This window comes from Rhincodon typus, chromosome 5 (genome assembly GCF_021869965.1).
Source record: "Rhincodon typus isolate 14 chromosome 5, sRhiTyp1.1, whole genome shotgun sequence".
NCBI lineage: Eukaryota > Metazoa > Chordata > Chondrichthyes > Orectolobiformes > Rhincodontidae > Rhincodon > Rhincodon typus.
Window position 1 is genome coordinate 35904493 of NC_063336.1, and position 12936 is coordinate 35917428.

Here is a 12936-nt window from a genome sequence, read left to right on the forward strand (position 1 = left end):
TTTAATAATACTTTCAATGGTTTAACCTCCACAGCTCTCTGTAGTAGAGAATTCCAGACATTTACTACTCTCTGGGAGAAGAAACTCCTTCGTATTTCTGTTTTAAATGAGGGTCCCCTTATTCTGTACTTACATTCCCTAGTTTGAGTTTCTCCCTTTAGTGGAAACATCTCAACATCTACCTTGTCAAATCCCCTCAGAATCTTGCTTGTAAAGGGTTAACAATATGCTCTTAATAATAGCTACTGAGCATGTGCATAAGCAGCTATGTAATGGCGATATCAGAGGCCATGGACGTGGGAAGCAAGACGGGATTGTTACAGAGATGTCCTCTCTTACCATCTTTTGTGGATAGTTATAGTTAATAAAAGTTGTTGATGTTTCCTGACATGGGTGTGCCCTACCAAGTATCAACAACTCAGATCTAATCCTATGACACTATTCAGGCTCAAACCCTTGAACTCCCTTCCTAACATCATTGTGAGCGTACCTACGCCAAATGGATTGCAGTGGTTCATGAAGGCAGCTCACCACCTCCTTTTCATGGACATAGGGAACAGCAACAAATGCTGGCCCAACTAGCAGAGCCCAGATCTCAATTCATGGATTAAAAAAGTGTAATTTTAAATACTGCTGAAAAATACTAGGTAAAACTAAGCAAACAAGAATAAATTGTGAGAGAAAAATCCTTAGCCTACAAACAAGTCCGATTGGTAACTAAGTTGCCTGGTGTGGAGTGGTTTGTGAATATTTTGTTAAATTTACATGTCATATCTTTTTACTATGCATATGGGTGTGGTTTGACAAAGGATATTTGGCATTATGAATAAATTATTTTGTCAAGGCACTCAATGATTAGATTTTAAAATTGATATTGTGGATCAGTTTCTCATGATAGAAAGTATAATATTTCAATTCTATTGAAGACACTTTACTTTTTCTTAAAGAGTCTTCCCTTCACAAAGCATTCCTAAGCAGATTTTTCTAAACCATATACAATTCAAAAGATTTCATCGATTGACAGAACTCTTACAGGCTCAACACATTCAAGCCCTGTCAATATCGCCATTCTGCAAGCTTTTAATTGATTATTCCCAGAAAGACTTTCCATGTTGGCTACACAATTGATCTCTGCATCACAAGAATTCTGCTAGTAATTTAACAGAATGCAATGTTAATTTTATTGGCCTTTAAGAATATTCAATTTATGAGGTACACTAAATAACTCACAAGTGCCAAAAGTTCTCGTAAAGAAGGTAATCAAACTCACACTTCTTTAACAGGAAAAAGTTCATTAAGTACATCTTACGATACAACTTCATTCATCAATAATCTCATGTAATATCAGTCTGGACATCTGAAAATATCACTTTGCTCATAGAAGGGGCAAATTTTCAGAAAAGAACAATTGATTAAGTGTCAGAAGCAAAATACTGCAGATGCCAGAAATCCGAAATAAATGGTCATGACCTGAAATGTTAAGTCATGTAGATTCTGCCAGACTTGCTGAGTATTTTGTATTTTCTGTTTTTATTTTATTAACTGTCAAATTAGACCAGTAGAACCATTTTCTCCTTTTAATCAGAAAGGTCATGAGTTCAAGTTCCACTGCTGAGGTTTTTGCACAAAATCTGGGTAGCTAATAATCTGCCACCACAGTGTGGGCCTTGCCTCTAGCTGGGTATTTGCACCCGATGCTGTAATATTTATGTTAACTTCTGTACCGTAAGAACTAGACATGGGTTATACGGTACTGAAAGACTCTACAGACATTCATTGCAGCTCCTGATACATGCATATATCAGAGTCACAGGCACTTTGGTATCTGGGTTAATATTAAGCTATTCAGTTACAAACAGTAGCACGCGTTCTAACAGTGTGTCATGTTTCTAGTGGCCCCGGCTAAGCTGAAATTTGAGACCTTTATATCCTCAGGTCACATGCTATGATATGCTAATGACACTATGAGTCTCTTAAAGGCATTCTGCATACTGTTGCGACATAACAGATCAGATACTTAGCCCAGCAGTCCATGAGTAGTGTACTGTCAGGGGTGCTAACTTATGGTTTTAAAATGAAGTCTATGTGCCTTAGCAAATGCCATTCAGATACAAACACTCTCATGGAACTATCTGACTATCTGAAGAGGAGCTGTGACGCCTCTCAAATTTGTTCCCAACTTTTCAGAACACTAAACCCCAGCCTCAGTACCAAAATGTGGGCTTTTAATGTCACAAAGGATGTACAAAGTGATTCTAGCAGTGGTAAATATTTCCTCATCATTCTTCTTGACTCGTTTATTGCTCTTGATATGGTTGATCACACTCTCCTCCTCCAACACCTCTCTACTATTATCCCCTGGCACTCATCTGGTTCTATACTTACTTATCAAATCATAACCAATAAGTGATAAAGATTATTTTCCTATTTCTGTTCCATTACCTCTCATGATCTGAATGATCCATCGTTAAACCCATTCTTGTTTGTTACCTACATGCTGCTCCTCAGCAATACCACCGGAAAACACAAAGGTCAAATTTTAAGTCTATGCCGATGACACTCACCACGACCTCAACTATCATCTCTTTCAACACCCCCACTGTTTCTAAATACTGAGACTGCTTGACCAACATTCAGAACTCCCAAAGGTTTGCTCCCATCAAATAATGCTCCTGAACAACTAATTCCATTGCTGTCCCTAGAAACTGATTGAGACTGAACAACACTCTTCATGACCATGTTGATATTTCTGACCATGAGATGAGCTTCCTGCCATATATTCATACCATCACAACGTCCCTGCCTCAGCTCAACTGATGTTGAAATCTTCATCCATTACCCCTAAGCTTGCTTATTCTAGCAAACTCCTGACCAGGCTCTGTGGTTCTGTAACCCTGAGATCATCCAAAACTCTGCTGACCGTGTACTTACTGTCACGAAATCCCGTTCACTCATCACCCCTGTGTTGACTGACCTGCACTTGCTGTCACTTAAATAATGCTTTGATTTTAAATTCCAAACTTCCAGGCTATCACCCCTCCCTATTTCTGCAAATTCCACCATTCCCACAACCCTCTGAGACCTCTGCATTCCTCCACTTATGACCTTTTCAGAATTCCTGGTATTAACTGTTTCACCGCTGGCAGCCATGTTTTCAGCTGCCAAAGACCTAAGCTTTGGACTTCCCTCACTAAACCTCTTCATCAGCATTTCTCCTTCAAGACATTGCTAAAAGCATACCACTTTTATTGAACCTTTTGTCATTTGTCCTAATGCCTTCTTACGTGGCCTGCTGTTAACATTTTTCATAAGGATCTTGTACATTATCTTGGAATATTTCACATTGCGAAGAACACCGTATAAAGTTCAACGACAATGAAAACAGAAGTTGCTGGAAAAGCTCAGCAGGTCTGGCAGCATCTCTGAAGAGAAATCAGGATTAACGTTTCGGGTCTGGTGACCCTTCCTTAGGACTGATGGTAGCTGGGAAAATGTCAGCTTATACGCAGAAGATAAGGTTAGGGGTGCGGCTAAGGAGTAAATGATAGGTGGGGATAGAGCCCAAAGAGAGAGAAGAAGAACAGTTGGGCAGGCAAAGGGGTGGGTAACGATCTGGCTAGGAAGGTGAATAGTTGTTAATGGGGACTGTTAGTGACTAACAATGGGTTGTGTGTAATAGCAGACTGTGATAACAAGGCGTGATGTGTGGGGTAGGGGGCTAGGACATGGGAGAGCACAAGCTCTAAACTCACTGAACTCGATATTGAATCCAGAGGGCTGCAGGGTCCCCAAGCGCAAAATGAGGTGTTGTTCTTCCAATTTGCACTGAGCTTTGCTGGAACACTACTGCAAGTCTGAGACAGAGATGTTGGCCAGGGAACAGGGTGGTGTGTTAAAGTGGTGGGCAACTGGAAGCTCAGTATCTTTTTTGCGGGCAGAACGTAGATGTTCTGCGAAGTGGTCACCCAGTCTAAGGTGGATGGAGGAGAATTGCTCCCCGAAACCTTGAGTGGATAGGACATTCTGTGGAGAGTCTACGTCATTCTCCTTCTGTATGCAGCTTCTCATTGGGGTAGGCACAACTTCATTCTCCTGTTGTGATGGCTACAATAATCCCCATAATGCTAGCAGGTTTTTTGTACGCAGGGAAGAAAACCTTCTTATGTCCCTGTCAGCATATAGCAAGACTTACTCCAAAATTACAAGTAATCTAAACAGCTTCAATAAATGCACAGCACTTCCCATAAACTTCACATGAGCAGAATTCGAAAGCATTTCATTTGCAAGTTGGTTGCTGACCCTGCAAATAATGCAAGTGGCATATTCCATCTGTAGTAGACTGTACATGATTTGGAGACACTGATAACTAGACCTGTGTGCTTCAAATGAGCAGAATGTGTCAGATTAATCTTAGAGGTTATTTGATTGCCTACACTGTATGTTTGCAGTATACACATGGCACAACCATCCAAGAGCCTTTACAAATATATTGCACCATAGAGTCAAAATTGGTGGTCTTTATGTCTTATACTCGAGATTTCTGGGGTGGAATTTTCCCAGGCCCTGGACAATGTGGATTATAGCGAGAAATTTGGGAGAACTGCATGAGATGTCAAGCAAAGCCTTTCTCAACATCAATACTGTCAAGACACCTTTTCCAACCGCATGTGAAACGTTGAGACGAGCTCCACATTGGTGAGCGGCGAGAGGCTCATTAATGGAGGTAATTGCTCATTATCAACGTCATTGCTGCTTTTATCTCATTAATATGTAGGCTCCCATTCTTCCACCTGCCACATAGAAACTAGTTACCGAGACTTGCTGACATGGAAGTCTGACTAGGTACCTGGTGACTTCAACTCGCTGCTTTCTTGTGCTCTCCTGGACCTTCCCTTTGATTTTCAGCACCAGCCTTTCAGGGATGCTCCATGGGTAATGGCTGCATATACCTTACTCGACAGTCATGGGTATCACACCAGACCCTCTGCATCATCATGACACATCTTGGATGTTTTACAGTACGTGCCTGCACTTTGTAGTACACTGGTAATTTTCATTGCAATGCTCCTGCAAGAACACTGTGTGCACAAGAAAAGGATGCCAGCTCACCGACTGAATCAGGCTGCATCTCAAGGCTGCTCACTTGCTTTCTTAGTGCTCAATCATTTGGTATCTACTTGGATGCCCATACCACGTCTGCCTTTCAGTGCTTCGCCTCCTTAGGTGCACTTTAAAAACTAGCGAGACCTTTTTTCTTTCATATCATTTTTGGTTTGGAACTGTGAGCTGAGAGCTAAAGATGACCGTTGGACTATAAGTAGCAGTTTGTTTTAGTAAAAGATAACAAACTGATATTTATTTATGAGGCCCGAAAGTTAATTGCACGTTAATTCTTGATAGAAGTGCTATATGAATATTTTGATTTTGGAGAGGCATTTTGCTCAGCCAGATAGCAAATGTTGAACGTTAACTGGGACTTCATGGGGAAAGGCCAGAGTTTAAACTGGTTTATGGACAGTGTTTAAATCAGAAGGATTTTGACTACCACAGCTGCAGGATGAAGATTTGATTGCTCCTTGGTTGTTCTCTCATTATCAACTTATTGAAAGTTCAGAAAATAGAATCTCATTTTAAGAATTAAATGAATATTCCTTGGAGCCCACTGGAAGCTATCTGCATGCATTGATTTCATCAAAAACCAAGCAACATACAGTCCTATGTGTCTGTGAGATTACCAATTGTGGAAGCAGCTTAAATGAACCAGCCAGTTAGGTATCATTTTTTTTTTTCCCTTTTGATTTATCCCTTCACTGTGTCTGTCTATAGTTGAGAGAGTGGGGTCTAGAATCAAAGAAGATTGGGTTAAGTTGACTGACATTAATTAGCTTACCTTGTGGTTTAATTTTGCTCTTCTAAATCTACCCCATTATTAATAAATTGTGAAATCATCTGTTTAAACTTGGTTTCTGGTATCAGTTATTCACAAAGTCTGGTGCTGGTTATTCAAAAAGTCTGGTTAGGAGCCATTGGGGTCAATTTTCAGGGTAATTGAGTATTTTAATTTTACACTGTTGCGAATACATGGATAGAGAGGCTGATTTGATTTGGCTGTCTGTCTCTGTGCCATAACAGGATTAACAGTAGCTCTGTCTTGCCTGACAGTTTAGTGCAAACACAAAGCCAAGGCAGCTTGTCATGGTTGTCAGCAGACATTATTGAAGAGGGTGGACATGTTTGTATCCAGAACAGTGCTACATCAACCTTCACAACTGCACCATGTACCAGCAGAGAACATTGCAAGCAAACACCCATTTCTCAAAGTCCAAGGGCAGAAGCCCTCAGTTAGGCCAAGGGAGACGGCATTCAGTTAGTGGTGTCAGCACAGTTAATCAAGAGCATTGTCTGTTATTAGTCCATCATTTGGGCATGGTCTGCTGCTTGGGGAAGTCAAGGTTAGCCACATTCCTCATAGAGTGAGAGATGAATGATGGGCATCCACCAGCCTCCTTGGCTTTTTCCTATGTAGGCTGTTTTCTCTTGTAATGAGAGATGGGGAGGAACGAGGTGAGATGAAAGTTGGTGGCACAACTGTTAGTGCTGTTGCAGGTTTTGGACAGTGGAGTGTGGAGTGTGGAGGTGCAAACTTGATGCCTGTGTTGATATGTACAATCTTCTTGGAGATCTTCTCCACTTTGAACCAGCAGTTGGTGGTGTCGATGCTAGCTATAATTCTAAATTCCTACTTTAGAAATAAAACCAGTCTGACTCCAAACCAAAACACAAACAGATTCTAAACAAGGCCTCACACCTAACATGCATTGTCTGACCTAAAATGTCACCTCTTCTTTACAATGATAAAAGCTTTAGTTCTTCAGGACTGTGACTTGAAAACAATTCAGGGAATAACACATACATATAAATCAATTAAAACCTTCTGACTGATTAAAGATTTAACAGCATCTTAGGTTTACTACATCATCATCAGTGGTGTGACCCTTTGATCTTTTACTTATAGGTTCTGTGGTCTGATACTACCCCTTTCACTAACATCTGAAAAAGGACTGAGGCACTGAAAGCTTCTCTTTTCAAATAAACCTGTTGGACAATAACCTGATGTTGTGTGATTTCTGACTTTGTTCTGAGTGAATAGGAGGTGTACAGGCCATGCAGGGTTAGTGCTGTGGGGCGTTAGGTGGGTGCGAAGAATGCAACATTGAGAATTTGTTTTAATTCATTCATGGGATGTTGGTGTTACCGGCTGGCCATCATTAGTTTCCCATCCCTAATTGTCCTTTAAAAAGTGGTGATGAACTGCCTGAATGAACTGTTGCAATCTGTTTTGTGTAGGTTGACCTACAATACCATAAGGGAGGGAATTCCAGGATTTTGACCCAGTGACAGTGAAGGAATGGCAATATATTTCCAATCAGGATGGTGAGTGGATTGGAGGGGAAATTGCAGGTAGTGGTGTTCCCATGTATCTGCTGCCCTTGTCTTTCTATATGGGAGTGGTCAAGTGTCTGAAAGGTTCTGTGTAAGGAGCCTTGATGAATTTCTGCAATCATTCTGTGAATGGTACACACTGCTGCCACTAAGCATCAATGGTGGAGCAACTACAAGTTTGTGGATCTGGTGCCAATCAAGCGGGCTGCTTTGTTCTAGATAATGTCAAGTATCTTGAGTGTTGTTGGAGCTGCTCTCATCTAGGCAAGTGTGGAGAGTATTCTATCATAATGGACAGGCTTTGTGGATTCTGGAGGTCAGTGACATGCGACAGGATTCCTACACCTGTTCTTGTAGATACCGTATTTCTATGGCGAGTCCAGTTCGGTTTCTGGTCAATATGACCTCAGGATATTGATACCAGGGTATTCAGTAATGGATGAATGTCAATGGGTGTGGTTAAATTTTCTCTCTGAAAGAAGATGGTCAAAACCTGGCTCTTGCGCAGTGCAAATGCTACTTGCTGTTTGTCAGCCCAAGTCCTGATATTGTCCAGGTCTTGCTGTGTTTGGATACGAGTTGCTTCTGTAGCAGAGGAGTTGTAAATCGTGCTGAATGCTGTGCAATCATCAGAAGATGGTTGGGCCGAAGACATTGCCGGAAAGAACTTCTACTGTGTTGTCCTGGAGCTGAGATGGCTGACCTCCAACAACTACAACCATCTTTCTTTGTGTCAGATATGAATCGAATCAGCAGAAAGTTTTCCTGATTCCCACTGATTCCAGTTTTATCAGGACTGCCTGAGTCCACACTGAGTCAAAAGTGGCCTTAATGTCATGGCAGTCACTCTCACCTCATCTCTGGAATTCAGTTCTTTTCTCCAAATGTGAACCAAGGCTGTAATGAGGCCAGAAGATGAAAGGCACTGGCAGCACCCAAACTTAGTGTCAGTGAGCAGGTTGTTGGCTCAGCAATTACTGCTTGAATGGTAGAGCAAGACCCTTGGTGGAGGGTGTTGTAGTACCAGGGACTGCATGAATATGAGGTAGGAGTGAGAAGGTAGTCTCACGTACCCTGGTGGAGTAGAGAAGGTGACTGATCTTCCTGTGGCATTAGTGCATGTCCCTCCAGATGGTCGAGACTGTAATTAGCTGGATGGCAACTTCGGACAGCCTGGCACAGTCTGGTGTTGTGTCCTCCTTTTGGCGATCCTGGGGGAAGAGGACTATCCCCCTCTGCACCATCCCGTCAACTGGAACCTCTACATCTCTGTTCACAAAGCAGCACATCAATTTCCCCTTATCTGTTCTGGGGCAGATGTCATGAATTGAGCATGACAACTCTGGACTGCCAGCGCCTGTCTGGGTACACAATGGCCTTGCAAAGATCCCGGGATATCCCAGCAGTGACAAACATTTCCAGCTACGGTGAATGTGGGAATCAGGCTAGCATTAGACAAGAGGAATGTCACAGGGAAGTAGTAGATAGTTCATAAGGTGAGTTTGGTGTGATCACGTGAGAAAATGTGCTAGCACTTGCAGAGAGAGAGAGGGAGACCCTCTATGAAACTCAATGAAAATCAACTTTGCCAAATTATGTAAAGTTCAGCCCCTGGAGTCAATTACACATCAATTCTGTTCTACTGTGGTTCGGAGGGGGAATAAAGCTATTAAGTATTCATAACAGGCAGTAGCTTCACTTAATCCTGTTCTGCGTCCCCATGTAAAAACGAATAAATAATGCATTCAACATATATTATGCAACATGGAAACAAAAACAGTAGATGAAATGATGATTGCAATGAGGTAAAAAGGACCACGGTAAAATTAATTGTTGCTGATAGGTAAAATTAACTCGGTAGCAAAAGAAAAAACACTTGTTCCAAAACATCATCGCTTAAAAAGTAAACTTATTTTGATTCATATATTGCAGTTCATGAAAAAAATATAAAATTGGTCAACATGAACAAATTTGGACAGCATTAGAACCAGCATTTCCAATGTTTTTGCCTTAATAAGTAGTATTGCTTGTAGCTTCATACAGAATGTAAGTGTTTCTGTTCTCAGAATAAAATCGCTATTAATACTTTAATGATCAAGCATCTAACTTCATCGCACATAATACAGTTTCATTTAACCTTCTATAGCTAAAGCCAACATTTTCCATCAATGCAATTAGCATTTTTGTGGTAGAATTACATTTAATTTGATGAAAGAAGGATTTCAACACCATTGATCATCATCTTCCCAGTTACTCTGTCTTTTTCGTGGAACAGTAATATTGGCTAAATTCGAAATCACGGTTAAAACCCTTGATTGCTTCTGGTTATGCCCTTGAGTTATATAGGTGATTTACTTTAATATGGCTCTTTTCACTTCATTAGAATCATTATTTCATCAACATTCACTTTAATCATTGCATAATAAATGTGAAATGCATTATTTACTTCTGTACAGGGGGATGCTGTACGGGGCTAAGTGAAGCTACTGCTTAACATGAAAACTTAATATGCTCCCTGCTAAGCTCAGTTAAACAGGATTGATGTGTGACTGACCCCAGATTTCTCATGTAGTGCACACATACTGCTATTTTCAACTAAAAGATACTACTCATCCCCTCGTTGGGACAAAAAGTGCTCCTCTCAAATATACTCCATACCCTTTAATTTACAACTTTTGTTGTAACTTTTAATCAGATTCTGATCTGCTGGAAGAGGAAAATGGGTGATATGAGGAATGAAATTCTGATCTGTTTTCATTCTGCTATTGTGGAGGAATGCCCTTCCTCCATGAAGCACTAGTTAGTGTCCTGGCCAAGAACTGGCAAAACATATCCAACAAGTAGACAAGCCTGCGTGTCAGGCAAAGCTGGAACTTGAACTAATGGCCCCCGGCTGGTAGTCAAGGGACTGACTGAGCTATCAAGTACAGAGTTTACAATTCTTTGAATCTCGCATTCTCCAGTTCTTCAGTTTAAAACAAATTCACATATCAACTCACATCTAAGGTAAATCCGAGTGATCAATTTTCTCATCAAAACAGCATATAGAATCTTTATTTTCAAAATAAAATGAAAAAAAATCCTCTGAATATTTAAAGTCACCTACCATTTCAATGCTGCAAACAACATTAATTTTAATGACGCCTGTATCAATCAGTCCAACAGGGTTTGACATCATTAAGAAAAAAAACATGCAATTCATATTCCCTCTCTAATCATAAAAAGGCTTTAATTAATCCCAGTGAAAATCGTGAAAAATGAAATTTGATAGAGTTCCCATGAAACTGAAAACATATCTGGACACTAAGCCAAATTAATTTCTTCCGTAGACTATAAAATATCCATACCTCTAGATCATTGAAAAATAAATGTGTGTCAGCCAGATTAAAAATCATTTCTTCCATTCGAAGTCCAAGTGTAACTGCTATAGGTGGATCCTGTAAAACAAAGATTACCATCAGAACCAGAAAGTTGCTTTGTAAATTCCAGCATTTACTTCATTATTTTACATTCTGTACAATTAATGAGAATAAGACTTTGGATTATAAATTGAAGATGAGCTCCCCACAACCCAGAGTAAATTTTGAGGGCAAAGCACACTCCCAGATCACAAAAACAGATGGAAAGACAAGTTGTGAGAGGGATAGAGACAGTTTACAGACAGATATTGATAGTTTAAGTATGTGGCAACAAATTGGCAAATGGAGTGGAACGTGGGAAAATGTGAAGTTGTTCATTTCGGAAATGAGCACAAAAGAACAGGGTATTATTTAAATGGTAAAAAAATGTAGAAAGCTGCAACACAAACAGAGTTTGGGGATACTTGTGCACAAAGCACAGAAGTCTAGCACACAGGTACAGCAGGTAATCAGGAAGGCTAATAGAATGTTGGCCCTTATTTCAAGGGGGTTGGAATATAAGGGTAGGGAGTCTTACTGCAAATGTACAAGGTGCTGGTGAGATCACATCTGGAATACTGTGAGCAGTTTTGGTCCCCTTGTTTATGTAAAGATATTATTTCATTGGAGGCAGTTCAGAGAACATTCACTACGATGATCCCTGAAGTGTAGGGATTGTCTTATGAACAAAGGTTAAACAGCTTGGGACTGTATTCACTAGAGTGAGGTTTGGTCTTGGAGGGGCTGTTGGTTTTAGAGGGGGAAGGTTGGGTGGTTTTGGGGAAGTTTGGAGATAATGGTGGTGGAGGAGGCCTCTGACTGATACAGTATGTGCAGGAAGGAAGCACTCTCTGTTTTTATGGATCTGTGGCCTGCAGAGCTAACATGGCTGGAGGTCAGGTTGGGTGCAGAGTTATCTTGCCAGCCATTATATTGGAGTGCAGTGGAATGAGGCTGTCAATTGGGTATTAATTGCCTACTTAAAGACATCAATGAGGCTCCACCTAAGACCTCAATTGCTGCTGGTATAATTGTGATGGGGTAGGATGGTGGCAGTAATGGCACACGCCTTAATTTATGGATCTACTTGTCGTGATTGTAACCAGGTCAGCCAGGTGGACCTCATAGAATATGAGTTCCCTGATTGGGGCTGTTAATCTGATCTAATCAGGGAGCCCTGGCTGACAGATATAAACAGGAATGTCAAGGGTTCTGTTCACTTTAGGAGCCAGCTCTGGGCTAGCTGGGTCAGTGTCATGTACTGTGCACATATAAATAACTTGTGACTCAGTGTTGGTATACCAAGCTTTGTGGAGCAATTTCACCAGTCATTTGTTTTCTCACCCTGATTGGTCCATAAAATTCATTCTAGTAACCAAAAAATTAATACTTGAAAGTTTTATTTCAATTTATTCAATTTTCTTACTTTAAAACCACTTAGAACTTCCTTATTAAAACAAAATACAAGAAATAATTCAGGAGAAGGGTTTCCTGTTATGAATGAGAAATTTATGCTACATTATCTCCAGGCATAGTATATCATTCTTTTGAATTGTGCAATTTCTGTAAAGATGGACTTGTTAGACTGTACACACAACAGATCAGCACAGTGGAATGAATCTACAACAATGCTGCTGAGTCATTTGTGAAACTGAAATGAGTCTCATATTGAATTAGAAGCTCTGGAGTACAATGTGCAGTGTCCAAATGCTTTGACTTTGTTGGGTTCAATTAAACAAGTGTAGAAAACTACTGCACCTGAATTTTCTCAATTTCATATTCCCACCTATCTTTCCCTGCTCTCTAACACTTTTTGGCTCAATGTAAAAGAACTAACTCCAGACTCAAAAGCCAATCATGTGAATTCCCTGCAATTCTGCTGGTTCAACATAGATGTAAAGTTGATGTCAAAATATTAGGTATGGAAATAATACCAAATCATTTTTGTTCAGGATTTTCTTGCAATCTTTTGAGTTTTTTTTCAAGAAATGATATTGATTTTCTATTTCAATCCATGCTTTTATGCTACACTATTAACTGAATTGCTTCCATGACTGTATATTTTTAACACACTGTGCCCATTGTGCATGAATGA

At 40.3% G+C, this 12936-nt stretch overlaps 1 protein-coding gene across 1 annotated transcript in view; it reads right to left on the reverse strand.

Annotated features, from left to right (window-relative positions):
- eya4 (EYA transcriptional coactivator and phosphatase 4) overlaps positions 1-12936 on the reverse strand; it is a 255425-nt gene that overhangs the window by 47899 nt on the left and 194590 nt on the right. Inside the window, exon 11 of the mRNA XM_048596526.1 lies at positions 10791-10880. Within this exon, the coding sequence (XP_048452483.1) occupies positions 10791-10880 (90 nt within the window). The remainder of the gene's footprint in view (positions 1-10790; positions 10881-12936) is intronic.